The 20,822-nt window shown below is 37.8% G+C and overlaps 1 protein-coding gene across 2 annotated transcripts; it reads left to right on the top strand.

Moving 5' to 3' along the window:
* Nucleotides 1-129: 129 nt before the first annotated feature.
* On the top strand, nucleotides 130-20,209 carry LOC117140453 (cAMP-dependent protein kinase catalytic subunit 3). Of its 2 annotated transcripts, XM_033303383.1 has the most exons (9): nucleotides 130-250; nucleotides 315-377; nucleotides 7,272-7,949; nucleotides 17,055-17,223; nucleotides 17,631-17,740; nucleotides 17,801-18,046; nucleotides 18,107-18,288; nucleotides 18,893-18,970; nucleotides 19,659-20,209. In XM_033303383.1, exons 1-9 carry the CDS (start codon nucleotides 145-147, stop codon nucleotides 19,782-19,784), a joined length of 1,758 nt encoding a protein of 585 aa, XP_033159274.1. In that variant the 5' UTR covers nucleotides 130-144; the 3' UTR covers nucleotides 19,785-20,209. The 2 variants fall into 2 exon arrangements, with proteins under 2 accessions (XP_033159274.1, XP_033159275.1); XM_033303384.1 differs by lacking the exons at nucleotides 130-250; nucleotides 315-377 and adding an exon at nucleotides 1,898-2,735.
* Nucleotides 20,210-20,822: the final 613 nt, after the last annotated feature.

Genomic DNA, 20,822 nt, shown 5'->3' with positions numbered 1-20,822 from the left:
TATGAATTTATAACAGTAAATAGCATTTGAGAACAGTGGCGCCATCTGGTACAGGCAACTCAAAACATATAACTGACAATACAGATACATCGATATATCGAGGGGGAAATTCAAAAAAGTAGGAATAAACAAAATTTTCCTTAAATGGATTTGTGGAATATATTTTTGGAACATATTTTAGTGGCTTGCAGAATCAGCACAAGTGTCTTTGCAAATTTCGGCTGCGGCTTATATTCCTGCTGGAAGCTTTGTGAGTTGTTACCCACCATTATTCTTAATGCGGCAAGGATACTAAACATTCTTATGCCTCACAGTCTGTGGCGACCATGACACGGCTTCCGGTCTGCGGGCAGGACTTGGCACGCCCACTCAAGGAGGTGAGTGCATGCAGTGTCCTTGCACTTGACAACAGGACTGAAGCAGCCTCAAAAACGAAATAGTGAAATAGGGGAAAAAAAGTCGCACACAGAAAACGTAAACGCAAAGCTTGCTGACATCTCGTGCCTGCCTTCGCTTAATTATAACATCAAATTGAAATGCACACGGCAATTGTATGCGGCACCTGAAATGAGACTGTGGCACGCAGGCGTCACTCGTACTCGCATTTCGTTTGCACCTGACCTTGTTGGCCTTTATTACAACGGCCAGCGAAATCAACGTGCATAAACATGCGAACGCAACACCCGAAAACCGTTAAAGAGGCGCACTCGCTGTTTGCTTAAAACCGAAACAGAGGGCTCGTAAATACACAAAACATATTTTCTAGATTTTCTCAGCAACGAATCGCCGCTGCCGCAAAGTCTACTGAAAACAAACAAAACACTGAGAAAAAACACCCGCACCATAAAACCACACCATAAACCTTTTGATTTAAAACTACTTCTCAAAACGCTTCTGTTTTGAATCGTAGTTTTTCACTTTTCACGTAGGCTTAACTTATTAGCATAAGTATTTCATAACTGAATTACATCCTTTAAGTATTTTCCTGTATGCATTAATTTCCATCTCTGCTATAATATCCATATCCATATCTTCTTATTTGTTGAAATAACACAAACATAGGTATAAGTGTTTCTTGGAATATTTAAAAATTCGCTACTGACGAAATGTCTGCTGAAACTCCTACACTTGGGAAAATCCCACATTTATTACAATTTTCCGACTTTCCGCAGGCAATGTGTCTGTATAAGCAGTTTAAGGAAAACCAATCCATGTATAAACTACCCAACTCAGGGTTCAGGATTACATTTATTTAAGTAATCAGGTAAAATCGTAAAAAACTTAGTTAAAAAAGATAAAAAGATATTTCATAAGAAATATAATATCACATTTTTTTATTTATGATAACAATGTTAAATATTATTAGACAAAGTAAAATTATGATAAAAACTGCGAAAATATGTAAATTGTTTTCTACACAACTACAAAATATCTACTTTTTTATCAATGTATCTATTAGATTAATTATTATACACTTTGGTCGCTGCAAAGACTTTCAGTTCCGTGATGGTGTTGTCAATTAGCCGGGCGCCCACCATGCTGGCCGCCTTATCGCCATCGGTGATTCCGGACCGCCTCCGCCATCCTGATGGCGATGATCCTGTTGCCGCCAAAGCGTTTAGGCCCTCAAATGGAACGGCACTCGGGACACTTGGCCAAAACCAAATATCTGCACACATGGAGAGCAAACACAAACACATCCGACTATCAAGCGAGCATCCCGAAGCCATCTCTCCCCCTCCCCTTGGCCGCCATCAGAAGCATCATTATTACCATCGTCATCATTGGCCACTGCCCCGCCCCTCCCGACCAGGCCGCCCCCTTTTCCGAACCACCACGACTGCGCTGCCAACTGCGACGTCGAGAGCTGTGGCAAGCGATTCGCAGATTTTACGTTTCAGTTTCGTGCAAAACGTGGAAGCGGCTGGTCAAACCAAGAAAAACACCACAGAACACTCAGAAATAATCCGAAAGAAAATTGGAAACTCGACATTGGTCTACAGACTAGTCAAGCAAAAAAAAAAAAACATTCAAAGTTTGCAATCATCACGTTTGATTAATTGCGCTCAGTTGGACTAATTTGGCAATCTGCTGGCTCAGCGGAGGAAACTAACAAAAAACTGAAGAAAAACTGCAAGCTGCGCTGTAAAAACCGGAAATTCTAGATCTCTCGGATCTCACGATCCCAGCGTATATAAACAAAACAAAGCGGCACCTTTAGCCACAAAACCGAAGAAAAACCCACGAAAAAAGTGACACAAATAAAGCAAATCGCGATCGGTGTGTCCAGTCGATCCGAAAAAAATAATACCTATGGCCACCGTATACCTATAACACCCGTAATACCTATACCTATACCCCCCACCCCCCGCCGAGAAACGCTGAGTGTTGAGTTTATTTCTGTTTCTGTGTCGGCTTCAGCGGTTTTTTCGCCTTTTTTCTTTTATTATTGCCGGCCAGAAGCGAAGGAAAAATCGAAATCGACGGCTAGTCGCGGAAAATCGTGCGCTCTTAAAGTAACATATTTATTTTTAACAATTTCGCAAGCGTTCAAATTTTGCTCCAGCAAAAAATTCAGAATCAGAACTCACCAACCAGACAACAACAATAAATATAGATCGGCTGTGGGATCGTTAAGTAGAAAAAAACAAAAACCAAAAAGCTAAAAACCAAAACAAAAACCAAACCAAAGGAACGACGACGGCCGGCAACTTTGGATCTCAAAATTTAGCTCGGTGAGTAATCGTGGGCAGTGTAAAAAGTGGAAGCCAGCAGCCATCAGCCAGCAACAAATCATAAATGCCTTGCTTTCCAAAATAGAAACAAAATGTGGAGATAAATTCGTTTGATGATTAAGCTGCGAGTACTATAATTAGGCGAGTCGATTTAATTAGTGCAATTAGCAAATTACACCTCACATGGCGGGCTAAATCTTGATATTTGGAGTGGAAAGTGTGGGTTTTTTTAGATACTTTGAGATCTTGCTAATGCAGTCATTAGGTTCATTAGATTCGCAGATTGATGTGTCTTTAAACATTAAAATGGAGCTGGAAGAAAAAAAAATTACAGTTACGAATAAAAAGTTAAAAATGTTCGTTTTTATGTTGCAAGCAATTATAGTTGTAAATGGCTTTAAATATTTCTGATTTGTTTTTGTGTCTAATAAGAACTGTTTCTTAAGTTTTATTTCCCAGAAATACAAATAAAAAAAAAACATTGCTTAATATAATATATCATTTTGAAGAAAGCAAGTTTTTCATTTAGACAAGATTAAATATTTTGAATCTTCTTGAACATTTCAAAGTTCAGAAAGCGTGATAAATTATTAGATTCTTCACTGACAAATACGAAATATTAAAAATATTCTAAAAATGTTTGATTTATTCTTAAAAACTCAAGAAAGATGAACTTTGTACCCTCTCATTAAAAGCTGCCAGCTATTTGCATTCAGGTAACCCCATTTAAATGGCTTTTCTTCATGTCGCGCTTCAATAACTCTCCGCCAACTCAGTCAAGGACTTTCGAAATCTATTCCCCAACTTCTCCATACGCATAAATGTTTATATGTTTGCCTAACCAAGTGCAGTGAGGAACTAGCACAAGGACAACGGAAGTACTTGCTCCATAAAAACAAATCCAAGACCATAAATCTGTATCGCCCTTATGTGAGTTTGGGAAAACCAACCAACTCCCAGTGAAAATACTCATAAGGAAAACAAAGCGTGTGGCTGTATTTATGTTATGATTACATTTAGCCGGCATTATTTTTGACGATTATTGCCATTTGGGGTTTATTAGCCACAAACGCATGGGAGTGGGTTGACAATCCTTATTTCGTCAACCGAAAATGGCCAATGAATTTTCGTTTTCGTAACAAGTGAATGCACTTATTCAGTTAATTACATATCCTGGCGTACGAAAAATATTATTAATGCCAACGCCTACAGCAAAATTCGAAAATACACCGATGACGATGATATTAATATGAGACGCTTTCTTTTTTTAAAAAAATAAGCTATCTATAAATTCGTTCACATATTTTTAAACAAATCGCCGCGTGCTGTTCTTAATTAATTAAGCACACAATTTATGCGCTGGGTCGCCCAGCGAATTAATAAATGTTGCAAACATTGCACCCCAAATTAATTTCCCCTATCAAAAGGTCAATTGGCTTGCAGTCATAAGATTAGGAAATCTTCTCTTGCTTAGCATTTTAAAATATATTCGCTGATTTTCCAAATAAATCAAGTGTCTTTATGTTAGGTGAGCTATAAGGCCCATGGGAAAAGTTTCATAATTTTTTCGGGGAAATTTCCTTAAGCATAAAAGTTATACCGAATAATTTATTGAATTTAGCTCATAAATTAGATTTGTGTAGAAATATTTTGAATGGGTTTATACGTAATTTTAAGTTGTTAGGGGTTCTATTCTCTGGATTAAGCTATATAATCATTCTGGATTGCAAAAAAGTGCAAATAGGATAATATCTTCCTTATTTATTTCGAAATTTGTATATTTTTGGAGTTGCTTTTCTGAGTAATCGTCATAAAACGTTTATTGACCCTTATACGGAATTCCTCTCTTAATCAGAATTTGTAAATCCACTTCTCCAGAAGAAGATAACCCTGATCTTGCGCAATCTCACACCCCATTCACCTGATCTTAGCATCTTATCTCGCAGGCACTAATTCTTGAGTTTAACGTTAGTACGAGCCATATAGTATATACTTTTTATTGCGTTTTCCATTCACGAAAAGTGGAAGCGGCTACAAGAGCAGCAAAAACAAAAAAAAAAAAAAAAAAACAGTGCTGGCCACCGGAAGATTAGGCAACAATTTAACATTTGGCTGGCTGACTGGCTGGCTGGCAACGACGACCCCAATTTCCATTTCCATTTCCATTTTCAAATTTGGCAGCCGCCAAGGTGAATGGGGCCGATCTTCAGAGTGTAAGTGGGTATATGTGAATATATATGTATATATATATATATCTGCATATAGGACTGAACGATCGGCTGAGATCGGTTGTTTCTGCTTCTTGGTTCTTTTGGCCGCTTGGCTAATTTACAGCCCGAGTGATTGTCTACAATAATTTTTGAAAAATTATTCTCAAAACAATCCATGCACTTTGCCTTAGACAACTTTAATTTATATTTCCGCACTTTAATGCGTTGGCGTTTCATTTTCATATTTTCCTACCGAAAAAGTGCAAACATTTCGAACGCGTACGTAAATAATCCTGAGTGACAGTCGTTCATAAAATTAATGTATGTGTAATAATAATAATACTAAAAAAAACAAAACAAAGCGATGGCTTAAGGAAATATTCCCAGAATTTGTCGGCTGGTATTTTTCGCAAATATCAAAACGTTCTGCTTACAAGGTTTGCTACAATAAAGCGATATAGATATGCATATCCATACGTATACTTAATATTTCTTGCGTCGCAGTTAAAAATATTTACGTAAATCCAGGTTTATCAGCGGTTGCTTTTTGAGGCGTGTCAATTGCAGTGGGTAAGATATTTGTTACGTAGGTAAGACAACTGCGAAGTTAAGCGAGATGATACCAGGTTTAAAAACTAAACCTTTTTGAATTAGTCAAAATTCATGGAAAAGCCAGTTTCGAGCTATGTATAATTGGAATGAAGTACTTATCTATTTGATATAATTGCTTTAATGTTGCTATTTATATATTTGTCTGAACTATATTACGATTACATCACTTTCTCCTCTTTTGTTTAGTACTTATTTGCACTAGAGCTACATTTCTACATTTAATTTCTGCAAATATATTTCCTTTCACCGAAATTGGCAATAAACCCTTTCGATGCTCGCTAGTCAAATGCCACGCCTGACTAATCTATTGTCATCTTCTTGGCCTTCGAACAGCCAAAGCTGTAGTTAATGATGCGCATCAATCCCTGCCCTCCAGTGCACATTTTGGTTGGGCGCCATTGTGCATCCTCGAGTCAATCGAATGCTCTTCTATGGACCAACTGGCCTAGATTGCCCCGGCCAGCGCTTAAACAATAAAAGCCACTCAGGCCAGCCAAGAATATGCGGATAGCAGCGCCATATAGATGGATATTGATTTTATAGTCGGATGCGTCCATCTCGATTTTGCATTTCGGGTGGACCGACCTCAATACCGTTTTATCGACTTTATTATTTCTTCAGTTAAATGCATCGGTGGGGCATTAAGGCGAACCTCAAGAAATTGCCTTTGTGTCGGGGGATTGCCTTTTGTGGGCAGCCGGGCAGCCATCAAATTGAATCAAGACTGCAGCCATTGTTATTAATAATATTAGTATGTGATATTAACGGGACTGCAGCCTCCATTGTGCCGGCGGTGGAAGCCCTTTGGCACGCGAACTCAATTTTCCTAGGCTGACAGTTTATAATGCCTTTTGTCCGGACGCCTGTCGCTCAGTTGATAAAACACTTGTTGCTCCATGTATAGTAGTACATATGTATGAAAATCTGACCGGCGGCCATTCCATTTCACTTTCAATTTACGAACACTACAATGAGTGGACCCGGCCCAAATATAAAGCCATCATCACTATCCTCGGCTGGTTAATTAAACGACCATGGTCTGGCAATGGGAGCGGACTGGACTGGACTTGGCTGGTTTGGATGGTGGGATTCGGCGTACAAATACACCCCAAGGCAATTTGAAAGAACAATGGAGGCGGCATTTAGTCGAGCGTACTGGGCTTTTAATGGATATGTGAACCGAACTTAAAGAACGGGAAGTAAATGAAAAGAATGCAGGTTAATGGTGGAAATGGCGTAATTATTTCCTCAAATGTTTTGAGGTCAAAGGCAATGATATCTATAGTGCACAACCAAAATATATAAAAAATATACAGCATAAATGTATTGATTAGTTGTTCAGGAATATCAAAATGTCTTATTTATCTGTTTTAGTATGCCATGTAAATACCCTTAAGCGCTTAAGATCAATACTTAATTTTTAAATTTTAGTATAAAGGGGGAACTCAACAAAAATATAACTTAGATTATTCAGTTATACGGTTATTTAGTCTTGAAATGATTTAGTTGGGTAGGTAATTATATTTTGACACCATAATACATTGTACTTAAATCGTTATGTGAACTGTTGAACCAACAGAGCAACGTTACAGCTTTGTAATTACGGCAAGTGTAACCCCTTTCCCGAACTGCTTTCAATCAATCACACGCCCGGCTATTTGCTTTGTTATCCAAATATAACTCGACAATTCATTTCCAATCCATTCGATTGCAGGAAAAGCGACAGGAGACAACGGGACGACAGGAACTCCGGCAAGGACAATCGGGAAACCGCAGGCGAGGATTGCGACAGCGATGTCCACGGCGACTTGTGCCCGCTTCTGCACGCCTTTGTCATCCGGCACGGCAGGATCCACATCAAAATTGACAACCGGAAACGGAAGCGGCAACACGATGACGTCGGCGTACAAGAAGAAAATTCCATCAAACAACAGCACAACAGCAAATGACAGCAGCAACACAGAGACAACATTCACATTCAAATTGGGCCGCTCGAACGGGCGAAGTAGCAGCAATGTAGCCTCAAGCGAGTCATCCGATCCACTGGAGTCCGATTACAGCGAGGAGGATCCGGAGCAGGAGCAGCAGCGACCCGATCCGGCGACCAACAGCCGGAGCAGCAGCACCGCCACCACCACCACCACCAGTTCCGCTGACCATGACAATGACGTCGACGAGGAGGATGAGGAGGACGACGAGGACGAGGAGGAGGGCAACGGCCGGGATGCGGATGACGCCACTCACGATTCCAGCGAGAGCATCGAGGAGGACGATGGCAATGAGACCGACGACGAGGAGGATGACGACGAGTCCGAGGAGAGCAGCAGTGTCCAGACCGCGAAGGGAGTGCGCAAATACCACTTGGACGACTACCAGATAATCAAAACAGTGGGTAAGTCGGATGCTGTTTACACTAGCCCCACGGGGCGTATGATTGATGTTAAGGTCCCACGCCTTTCGACCTTCAACTTGTCGCGATGATAGTGTACGGTTCGGTTTCGATCGATAGTTTCGCGTGTTTGTTGATTTTCCCAGGCAAACTGTTTAGACTGATGCCAACAATACTCTTTCGCTTCTAGGTCAGATGGAAAGAGTCAAGGTTTGATTAGGTCAAAGGCTGATTTATGGATGTTGTTTTAACCCAAATAGCGCAGTTTTTGGTTGTGCATTGATACCATTCTAAATACATTATATTAAAAAATGTTTGGACTTAAAAATGTGTATAAACACCTCTCTTAAAATAAAATCATTTCCAAGATTCCTCAAAGCAATTATCCACTTGCTATCTGGACTGCTTCGTTTTGCAGTAAGCCAAATATTTCTGGCTAAATTCGTGGGAATCACTTCTATTCCTGTCAAAAATGGAAAACCGCTGAAATTTCTTTACTTTGATTATTCCATTTAATTAAAAGAGTTTTCTCACCTGTTCAATCAATTCGTTTTCATACCCGGTTGTTTCATCTGGAGCTGGAAAAAATGTATTCAAATACCATTGTTTTACTTTTTCTATGCCTTTTGTTTGGTATTCTTTGATTTCGCTCAACGATTTAATTTCAAATATTTATTACCTCATTTTTCGAGCACGTCGGTATGACTGAGCGTCTTATGGCTCAGCGTCAGCTACGGTTTTCTATTGCTTTTTATTGGCTTTATGCATAAATAAATTCTTATTGATTACGCAAATTGAATGAGGCAGTGAGGAAGACTAGGAGCTCGTACGAGTATTATGATTATTATGAGCTTTTCGCACCACAGCGGGCCAGGGAATTGTTTTCATTGCTACGCGGCGATCTGGCTTGCGTAAAATTTAATTTAGACAATATTTAAAGTGAGTTCGTTTACGTACGATTATATATTCTTGGACTCTGCTTAGGATCATCAATGGGTCTTACGTACTCGCCATAGACGCTCGGCCAATTAATGCCCATAATATTTTGATTTGTTTTCCCATTTTGACGTCTTCGGTGTGAGCAAAGCGGCCCTCTTTTAGTAGCCGACTAAATTTAGTATACTATTCAAGCACCCATTAAGCCTTGTGGCATAAATATTTACTTCAGTTTGAGGTGAGTTCAGGGCATTTTCCTGATTTATTACCACAACATTTCCTCGGCTACACGTGTGATCAATTTGTTGGTTCTCCCTTACTATCAAAATCATTTAAATGGCTTTGTTAACCGATCGTTTCGGTTCCAAGATGGTAAGGCCAACTTAAACAATTGCTGAAATATTGTGGGAGTAACAAATGGCTTTTCTTCGGGCTGCAATTACCTTTTAAATTGTTTTATGTATTCGCCGTTTTTTGTACTTTAACAAATTAATGAAAGCTATATGCTTTTAGAATCCATTGTGGGAGCTAATGGCTTTTAGCTGCCTACTTAAAATCGCTTCTGGGAATATTGTAATTTCATTTAGCAATCACTTTTTCATTGTTCTTAGGTAATTAAATTTAATGGAGATTAAGTTTTCGCACTCTTGATACTATCTCAAATTAAATGCATTTATCAATTACTAGTTATTACAATTTTTGCTATAGGCCTTGTTGTTTTTTTATAAAATGAAATGCTGGTCAGTCAGTTGATGTATAATAAATGTCAATCATTATCGTGTATACCTCATTACAAAACTTGCCCTATAAGGTATAAGATATACTGACCATTTCGACTATGTTCGATCATTGTTTAAAGTTAATCAATCAACAGCACTTCCGCGATATGAGTAATTCCGCTGAGTTCCCTTCCGTATCTGCTTTCCAGCGTGTTTAGAGTGTACCACACGCCGTATGAGTAATATAGCATGGATTTCAAACAATTGCCAGAGCCCAGAAGGTATTGAGTGCGATTTTCGAGAGAAATCCGTAAGAAGTAAATAAACCAGACCGGATATCATGCCATGCGTGTGCATGGTATCCAAGATGAAATGGGAATGGGTTGGGTTGGGTTGCTCGATTGTAAATGGCAGTGAGTCACGCTTCTATTAGGGCATGCGGATAATCAGCCGGTCCATTTTACCCCATTCCCCTGCCGATAATAACAATAACAGGCGATGGATAGAAGTGAACATCATCGCCATAATTGAGGAAAAGCCAGTGTATGCTGAAAACAATATGGCAAGAAAATATGAACAAAACCCGCACTGAAACGAAACAAAAACATTTGCCAACTCTAAACATGTGCCCCTCAAGATTTACTATAAATATTGATAGTTGTTTCGCAAATCCCATTGATGAAACCAGCGACCTCAGGTCTCCTTTAAAAAAGGGGGGTTTTTCCTGAGTGAAGATTTCCCAAGAAATGTTTTCAAATTTTCGAAAACAGCACAGTATAACTTTTGTTTTCCTCTCGGGAAACAAACAAAACATGTTTTTATTTGTTCACGTTCTGGCTGCATGTGATGCGATGGATCAACAATCAGAAAATGCCATTAGCTTTGGCCTTAAACCTGTCAAATCAACCAGGTCCAGGTGCAATTAACACCGCAATGGAATGGACTTTGGCTGTAAATCGAAAAGGAAATGCTCGTCTCGGGAAACTGGATTGAAGTTGAAGTCTTGCCTGTCTCAGCAGCAATGCATTTATTTGAGTGAAAGTACATGTCTTATCATTGCTAAAGTATCCGGGAAGAAAGTTCGCATTTCTTTAAGAAGTCTAACCAGGATCTTTTGAGGGATTGTATTCATCAAAGTAAAAACTAAACTGCAAGGTTTGATGTGTCATTAAATTATTTTTAATGATGCACACATGCCTCCTTTAATAACCAAGATCGTTTGCGGATCCTTAGCCAAAATCCCGAAAATTGGCACACCCAAAAAATTCGAAATTTCTGAATTAAGAGCGCAAAACGGTCTGATAGTCATTACTTTGGAAATGTGAAATGTGCTCTCGGGCGATTAATTGGGTCATTAAAAATTCTCAAATGTGCCTAGTGCTCCAACATTGTATAAATTGTTGGAAAGTGCGCTCGCTATATATTCGCAAAGGATCAATAACCCCATCAGTTAGCGGCGAAAAAGTTATAAATTTTGTTCGGTGGCCCACTTTTTTTTGACTAAGTAGTACCAATGCGGAAATCTCTGACAATTGAGGTGCTGACCTTATCTTTCTCTTAGGTCTCCGCAGCCAATATATCAACTTGACAAATATTCCCAGTAGGGGGTGTCTTTACTCTGCGAACTTTTCAATGGATCGTGCTGAGGTATATTTTTGAGCTAAGAATCCTTTTAGTCTGCCCATTGATTGATGGATTTGGCAAAGATAAATATTTACGCACGATTCTGGGAAACACAATTCAGATGGGACATAAAATGGGCCAAAACACAAGAGTCCGATGCCGTTTGCCAATTGAAATCGAATTGAAATCGAATTGAAATCAAATTGAAATCGCCGAGTGTCAGACGGCGTGTGTGGCAGGAATTCCTTTCGGGGCTGTCTTTTGTGCTTTTAGCATAAATTGATTTTTAAATAATAAAGGCCAATCAATTTTTTTTTTTGTCGTATAGCGAACACATGTCCCAGTGTTGTTGGTCCATGTAGAACAACACGTTGTGTGTCGACATTGCGTCTGCAAAGTATAACTCATAGTTCAAATGGAAAATGGTATAGGTATTCCTGGTTGCTTTTTTTGTTGTGTGCTGCTAAGTGCCTAACAAAATATATGTGTATTTTTCTGTATAAGTAATAATAATTTCGACTCTGCTCGCCGCATGAAAAGACAAAATCAGTCAACGGGAAATTTACGATCGCATGGAAAATTTGGATTCGTCTCGCCCGATCTCTGTAAACTTTGCGAGGCTCCCGAGGAAAATGTGAATTTCATTTCAACAAAATCGAGCCAGCGTATAAGCAAATATTATAGAAAAATATTATTTGGCAATGTGCCGAAAACCAAAGGCCCCCCAACACTCGACCCTCCTCTTTTGAGTTTTTGGGGACCCAGTTGGGATCCAAGTCTCTTAAACATTAAACTAGCATATGCATATTAAACTGCGTTATAAGCACACTTTTCGCCTCCTTTGTGTCTTATTTAAAAAGGTGACCTAAAAATGCATATTGCAACTGGCGAATATAGGCAAATTGAATTGAAATAGACGGAATGGGGCGAAATGATTTTCTATATTTCAACATCAGATTTATGTTCGATCACGCCCCCACCACTTGGCGGTCTTGTAAAGCTGCGGTGTAAAAACTTGACAAATGTGAAAACATCATCGACAGGCAGGGGCAGGTGGGCTAATTTCTAGATGCCATGTGGTAAATGGTAAACATCTGCTTCGAAAGTGTCATAAGTCGCCTAAGTTATGACTGGGATGTCGCAAATGGAAGGGTGATGGGGCAAGGTGAGAGGTGTTCGGTGGGCGGATAGGTAATTTCCGCAGTACGTATCTTTACACAGGCTATAAACCAGGAAGAATTGCAAAGAAACCCTTCTAGAAAGTTGAGAGATAGTTGAAAGTTCATGTTATTTAACTATATAAATACTACTCAAAGTTAAAACTTTTTTATTTGTTTGAAGGAAAATGAAAAGACCATTTTTATATATTTTAGTTCTGTCCATTAATATTTTATTTTATAACTGATTTCCTAGAAGCTCACAGTTCTATATATTCCATTAATATTATATTTTATACATGATTTCCTAGGAGATCACAGTTTTATATATTACATTCATATTATATTTTATAAATGATTTCCTAGGAGATCACAGTTTTGTATATTCCATTAATAATATATTTTATAAATGATTTCCTAGAAGCTCACAGTTCTATATATTCCATTAATATTGTATTTCATAACGGATTTCCTAGAAGATCGCAGTTCTATATATATATATATATATATAAGCTGCAATTGATTCTGAGAATTAGGACTTAAATTTAATTTATCAATATATTTTATTCTCTGTCCAGTGAAAATGTATTTTTATACATGACCATGAGCCAATATGATTTGCAAATATTTTTTCTATATTCCAATTTTATTTTACAATGCGTAAATATTTAATTAAACTGGAAATTTGCAACTGAAGTGTGAGCTTTGACACCCCTTTATTATAACAATTAGCAAAGACTAGAAATGAGTAGTTTTGTAACCCATTTGTTTCCTACCGCAAGCAAATAAATAAAAGCCGGAAAGATCGTATCTTAAAAGTACGAATTGCAATATCAACAATGAGTTTCAGCGGAGAACTTAATTAGAACACAGTCGGTCAGCAATTATCACGCGACCTAAATTTGCGTTGTTTATTATTATTTACAACAGCTTAAAAATCCGATTTTAATGCTATTTGGAAATGTTTAAACTTACGATCGTGGCAGTATTATTTTTAACCTGGCCTCTGAAGCTCCGAGCTCTCTCACTCGGTCTTCCTTTATTTATGAATCTTTAAACAAACTTTGCCTCGACGAACTGCATAAAACGCAATTAACTTTATTTAACTTGGTGCGGCAGCTGGCGAAAATTGCAAATGGTGCCAAGTTTATATTCGCATTTACATGCTCTGCGTTTCGCGAAACTTTTTACAGTATTTTGACTTTTAGCGCACACAATTTCATTAAATACAGAAACAGATACGCAATGATTTTTATTTGCCAGCGCAAGCGAAAGGCATCCATTCCATCCATCCATCCACTCATTCATCCATCAGATGTGCACTGTCAGGCGGACGGACGAAGTGCATCCATGGGATGGCAATTTCACTGGACAGTTTATGGCATCGTTTCGTCAAATAGAAACTTTCGTGTATTATGTAAAATATGTATCGCCTTTTTCCACGCACTTTTTGCAGTTGCATATGTGCAACTTTGTGTGCTCCGTCTGCCTCTCCAACGCCAACAGGTTTGGCCACATCTCGGCCAGACTTTAATTGTGGCCGCCTATCGACTTGGTCGCTCGTCTGCGGCTGCGTCTGAAGACTGAGCGGGCACTGAGCGAAAAATTGTGTATTTCTGATACTTACGCATTCTAACGTTCTAAATTGGGGTATTATGTATCTCTATCTGGATCATTATTCATTATCTTATTATTACTTTATAGACTAGAGGCATGTATTTATTTCTGTTTTTATTTTCTTGCTTATAGTCCTGCTGATTTTTTTCAGTGCAGTATTTAGTCTCGAGCTTGTCTGCTCCACAGCTGTCACAATTTCACTTTGGCCAGACATTTAGGATCAGCCGTCGGCCAGTTGGCGGCTCAGGTAGTGGAAGTGGTAGTTAAAACATTGGTAAAAGCACTTTCCTTTCGCACTAGTCGAGACCAACTTGAGCTGGAGTGGATCGTACACATGTGTAAGAGGTGCTAAGAGATCTTTTTAAATGTTTGCCAAGTGCGAAGATTTTGCTTCTTTTTCGAAAGCCAGCTTCAAGAGTATTTAAGACTGTAAGCGTGGATTGAGCATTCACATAGTCATTGTACTGACATTAACCAGCGGCTTATGCGGTGTTAATTCAGCATTAGGATGGGCTTAAGATTCACTGTTATTAAACGGCAGCTCACTTCTCTAAAATACATCTACTTTTCAGTGAAAAAAAAGGTTTTTTAATGAAAATTGGTATACGGATATGATTATTATATGATTACTCAATACTGTACCAACTGCACTAGAGATTTCTGATTTTAAACAAAGCCTTTCGGTTGTTTATTTTACCAGCACCCTTCTACATTCCCTATCAGAAATTATGAATATGGTTCGACAAAATTTTCCACTATAAAAGCGTGTAAATATTTAAAAAACTATTTTATCCGAAGCAAAGCCGCCGGAATTATTCCACACTGGCCATGTGCCACCATGCAAGGCATGCAACTTGTTGCCAGCCAGAACTTTTCGATTTTACCCATACCTTTTCCTCAAATATTTTTCATTATTTCCTGCGATTTTCTTCACGCTTCGTAATCACAATACCATGCAATGTGCCGGTGTCTGCCATTTCGACTACAAATTTGAATTCAAATCGTGAAATAATCCATCATTGGATGTAGTTATATCTGATTGATTTATTTCGTTTGGCATGAATTAAATATTTATTTTCCGCTTAGCCAAGTTATTAATTTTGAATGCCAAGGCAATGGCTAAGCATTTATCTTATAAATATTTGCCGCGTATGCATGTTTTATGTGCTGTTTATCTATGATGGTTTAATTAATATTATTTAATTTAGTAGTGATAGGTTTCAAAGTTCGATTTTGGGGATTCCTCATGCTCGAGTTTGTTTGCACTTGAACAATGTGCCTATAAAAATGTTTTAAACATTCCCCGGCCAATTTGTTTGGCAATTATAGAATAATTCTGTGGAATTTGTGAAAATTTGAAGATTTGCTTTTAAGGCATGAATTTCAAACTCATTTCGCTGGAAGTGTTATGAGCTCATTAATGCGCATTGTCTCTGGGATTTATCAATAAGGCTCTTAGACATTTCACCCCTACTTTCCCCGCCTACCCATCCCCATCCCCAAAAACTTATATAATCCCACTGTCTTGCTGAGTCATTTGAACTACGTAATCGAAGTGTACAATTCATTAATTACAAAGTCGGGAATCATATTTTGATTTGCACGCGTAATGCTTGCCTCATCAAGGTGTTTCCATATGGGTAGAACTTAGCCCAACCACCCACGCCCACATACAGCTGTGGCCGAAATATTAGTGCCAAAATAATAAAATTTTATCTATAATTTCTGAATTCTAATTTAATTCTAATCTAAGCTGTAACCTATAAATGTATTTTTTTTATAAATATACATATAAATCATTAGTAGAATAATACTTAAAAAATCCACTTCTTCAGCTGCAATTACCTCAGTCATTACTTTTTAAATACATAATTATTTAATTTTCTTGCATTGCAAACTTTCTTAGTTGTTTGGACTTATTTCCTGTTTTTTTTTTTGCTTGACCGCAGCTGTAAGGAGCCAACTATTCTGGCAAGTTGCTCGGCCTGTGTTGTTTGATTTTTTCGTGGAGGAACGCACGTGGCATATAACTGTGGCCGAGTTCAATACTCTGCTCACTTCTGTTTTATTACATTGAAAATCACGGCTAATTATTGTTGGCATGAACGGGAACACCGCGTACACACAGGGAAAACGTGCTGAAAAACTAAAAGCAGCTGCAGAAAGCGAAACTTTTCCCACTACTCCCCCGGCCGCTTCGAATTCGAAATGATTTGATTGCGTTTCGGCTTTTGATTTATAAGACAAATCAATTTGTAGCCGTTTTGTTGCTTCGGCATGCCATGGAAAACAAAACAGAGAAAATGAAAAGAAAGAAATTTTCAGCCGTCGCTCTTGGCCACAACAAGTGTATCTGGCCAAAGTGTTTACGTGAAATGCGAGAGGCTCACACGCTCCGTGTTTCCTTTCCTGCCAGTTTAGTCACTCGTTGGCCCACCGAGTGCCCAGCGAGTCGGGCGTTAGCCCAATTAAAAACTCAAGGTTGAGAAAATCTCGGGCGGGCGTGTAAGCCAACACCCATGTTGGTCATATTACCTGGTGGTATAAGTAGTAGTGGTAGTGGTAGTAGCGAGCTGGCTTTCGTAGCCTCAAAACGTGCTCGACAGTGAAAACAGTAATTATGCGAACAGTTGAGGTTCGAAAAGTGGTTCCAAAAATAGCGCTCATTAAATGGGAATATAATATAGGGAACTGCAAGAACTACGTGCTTAAAACTTACATAAGTTAAAAATTAAAGGTTACAAAGTAATTGGAAATAAATATTTAAAATTTTAACTATTTTGTTTTGATTTCATCTTGGAGAGATTCAAAACAAGTATCTAAATCATTTATATAGTTCGATTAGGTCTAAAATCAAACTTTAACTTGCTCAGCACTATAATTTCTACCTCGTCTGTCACTCATTCACGTTTTGTTTAAGCTGAGGCCTTTGCCATATCGTTTGCAAACACTTAAATGGGGCATGCCCCGATATTTAAGAACGCTGTTTGCGGTTTTGGCTTCGATGCACTCGATTATACGATACCCCGCATTACCACCACCTTTTTCCCTTTCAGGCACGGGCACCTTTGGACGAGTTTGCTTATGTCGCGATCGCATTTCGGAGAAGTACTGTGCCATGAAGATTTTGGCCATGACCGAAGTCATTCGTCTCAAGCAGATTGAACACGTTAAGAACGAGCGGAATATATTGCGCGAAATACGACATCCGTTTGTCATCAGCCTGTAAGTAAAGCAATATGGAAAATATTGCACATATAATTTTTAAAATAATTTTTAAAAATCTCGATAATAAACTGTCATATTCCTAAAAAAAGAACGAGAAAGAAATCAAAACCTTTTTTTTTTTAAAAGTTAAACAAATTTAAATTATATATTTATTAATTATATAATTTTGTACCCTAAATTGTAAAATTTAATCATCATTATATTCATATGTAAAATGTAATGTAATGTATACATATGTATATATTCATATGTATAACAATTTTTTGTTATATTCAAGCAGAAGTTAAAGTTCAATATCACTTAATAAATTGCAAGACCTCTTTCTTTGTATTCAGTTTATTTTAGTTGTTAATTTATTCGAAATGTTTATACATTCCATTAATAAATTATATTTCTACATGCAGCGAGTGGTCCACAAAGGATGACTCAAATCTGTACATGATCTTCGACTATGTCTGCGGTGGGGAGCTATTCACATATCTGCGAAATGCGGGAAAATTTACTAGTCAAACCTGTAAGTAACTATTAAATTAATCTTTTAAATCAAAAATCACAAAACTGATTTCGATTTTAGCCAACTTCTATGCGGCTGAGATCGTGAGTGCGCTGGAATACCTGCACTCGCTGCAAATTGTTTATCGCGATCTGAAGCCAGAGAATCTGCTGATCAATCGGGATGGCCATTTGAAGATAACCGATTTTGGCTTTGCCAAAAAGCTGAGGGATCGCACTTGGACATTGTGCGGAACGCCCGAGTATATAGCACCTGAGATAATCCAGTCCAAGGGTCATAACAAAGCCGTAGATTGGTGGGCATTGGGTGAGTCTCAATTCGATCATTGACAAGGATGGAAATCGTAATTTTGGAATCCTTTTATAGGAGTTCTCATCTACGAAATGCTCGTGGGATACCCACCATTCTACGATGAACAGCCCTTTGGAATCTACGAGAAGATATTGAGCGGTAAAATTGAGTGGGAGCGACATATGGATCCCATTGCCAAAGACTTGATCAAAAAGCTGCTGGTGAATGATAGAACCAAGCGACTGGGCAACATGAAGGTGAGAATCATATGCAGAATTCTTAAATCTATAAGTTTAGAAAGTCTCGAAGATCAAACATGGAAATGGTGGAATGGATAAACAAATAATTCGGAGCATAAAGTTTGTTCAGCTGCCGTACTATCCATCAAGAAGTCTGCCTGTTTCATTAGCTTTTTTTTTTTTAATGATATTTAAAATTAGCACTGTCAAAGTTTATTTATTTGTTTTCACCCCTACGATCTCCTTTACTCTTTCCTTAGAAAGTCTCATAAAAATACTTGGCAAGGCTTTCGTTAACATTTTCCGGCTTATTAGGCAGCATATTTATAGAGAATTGTTTACACTTGTCGCGTTCGGATTTTGTTGCTGGCATTAAAAATTGCATCGCATATATCAAAAATTAATTGTTGGCTATCACAAATAGATCTGCACATGCTCGTTGTCAGTTAGCCTAATACATTTTCTTCGAAATCATTTTTCACCTACCCCCGAATTTTCGTTTTCGGCGACACGCCTTTGCTTTTTTTTAATAGATTTGTCGCGCGTTTTTTTTTTTTTGCAACACGAGCTAGCCAAATGCAAAACGTTATTTATGTCCAATATTTTGTATTTCATTCCACAGAATGGCGCCGATGACGTGAAGAGGCATCGCTGGTTCAAGCACTTGAATTGGAATGACGTCTACAGCAAGAAACTTAAGGTAAGCTTCAAGGGTCCACTCTATTTTCCGAGTTTTCCTTTTTAATTATCAGTAATTATGGTTCATTACTTTGTGTGGATCTTTGGCACACTGATTTTTTGGCTCAGCTTTTTGTCAGACGACCAATGTATTTTCATACGTTCTCGTAATTAAAAGCAAATAAACAAATAAGTTTTCCAAATTAGCTGTGCCTTTAGTTAATGACCGCAGCGTCTATTTCGGCCTTTTGGGTGGGTGTTTGAGCCATAAATCTAGCGATTCCCTCTACCCAGGCCAGTTGGTCCAAGTGCGAGTGAAATGTAACAAAAGGAGGGGGCATTTCGCATCCGAAGAAGGAGAAGGTGTTAATTGCCCACATGAACGCCTCCGTCCGGCGGGAGACAATGGGTTAAATGCGTCACTGGTGATTGTTACAAACGTGCTGAATTTTGCGCACATTTCGCAACTTTTATCCGTCAGCCAGCCACGTATGTTTGATGTGATTTTCAAAATCGCATCCATTTCATGTATCTAAATTTAGAAACAAAAAGAACTAATTATGGAAGAAGTCAACATTATAAATTATAGTTTATTATTATTTTCAAATTTCCTAAACATGTTTTTCGGGGTTTTACTCAAGTTTAAATAATTAGCTTAAAATATAATATACAATCGAAACAATAATTTTTCGAATTTTCTTCATTTATAGCCACCAATTCTGCCCGATGTGCATCACGATGGGGATACCAAAAATTTTGATGATTATCCCGAAAAGGATTGGAAGCCCGCCAAGGCAGTAGACCAAAGAGATTTGCAGTACTTCAATGATTTCTAAATAAGAGCCGAGAAATTGTAGTTTTTTGTTTTCTGTTGAAAATTTTGGTATAATTTGCGACAGCAAGAACATTCATTATTTATACTGGCAATTAAGTGTTTAAAGTGCTGTGTTGATTCAATGATATGTAATGCTACATATATTTATATACCTAAACTATATTATAAAATACGCCTATACATAAACATACACCCGTACATAGTAAGAATAAGTTTATACCCGTAATGTTATGTCTAGCGAGTGACGTCTAAAGTTATTTATATATACTTAATTGTTTAAATGTTCAAATTGCGAGCAGACCCCAAAACTAGAAAGCAACACCTATAAAAGTACAGCTAAAGTACAGTAAAGAATATATTATTAAAAAACAACAAAATATTAACGTAAAACGTTGAATAAAGTGATACAAATTGAAATTTGGCCAAGCCTTTGTATTTTAATTTCGAATATATTTCTTTACTTTCGGGGGATTAGTTTTGGATCCGTAAATCTGTCAGATCTCACACACGAGTCGCTTTGCTGACGAGCGTGATCTTTGTTTGACGTTTGCTGGGTATATATTTAATATTATTTCGGTCCAGTTCTTGTTTTTCGCATTGCATTAAAAATGTGATTTTGGCCTTTTGAAATAAATAAATAGATTATTTATAAATTAATTTAATCAATTTTGATGTAATGGAATTTGTTTTTACCGAATGCCAAAATGGAATTTAATAATGCTATTAAAGTTAAGGGAGGCTTCATTTTTCTCATAAAACTTTAATTATTTATGTTACACCTTTTTAAATCTATGGCGGTAATATAGGAAGCTAGCTTTTCCTTATTTGGACACAAGCGCTTTTCCCGTTTTCCGGTTTGTGTATCGGAAAAGTGGAAAGCGATTTTAATCGATAGCAATCGGAGGGAATTTTCAAATGAACGAAATGGATACACAAATGCAAGGTATTGCAAAGAAAAAAATAGAAAATACGATACATATCTAATATAAATCAAATTAAAGTTTTAGCTGCATTTAAAGCACTGTCGGGTTATGGTTTT

The sequence above is a fragment of the Drosophila mauritiana genome, chromosome 3L (genome assembly GCF_004382145.1).
Source record: "Drosophila mauritiana strain mau12 chromosome 3L, ASM438214v1, whole genome shotgun sequence".
Taxonomy (NCBI): Eukaryota; Metazoa; Arthropoda; class Insecta; order Diptera; family Drosophilidae; genus Drosophila; species Drosophila mauritiana.
The sequence above is the reverse complement of the archived record's forward strand: the minus strand, read 5'-3'. Positions and strand labels throughout refer to the sequence as shown.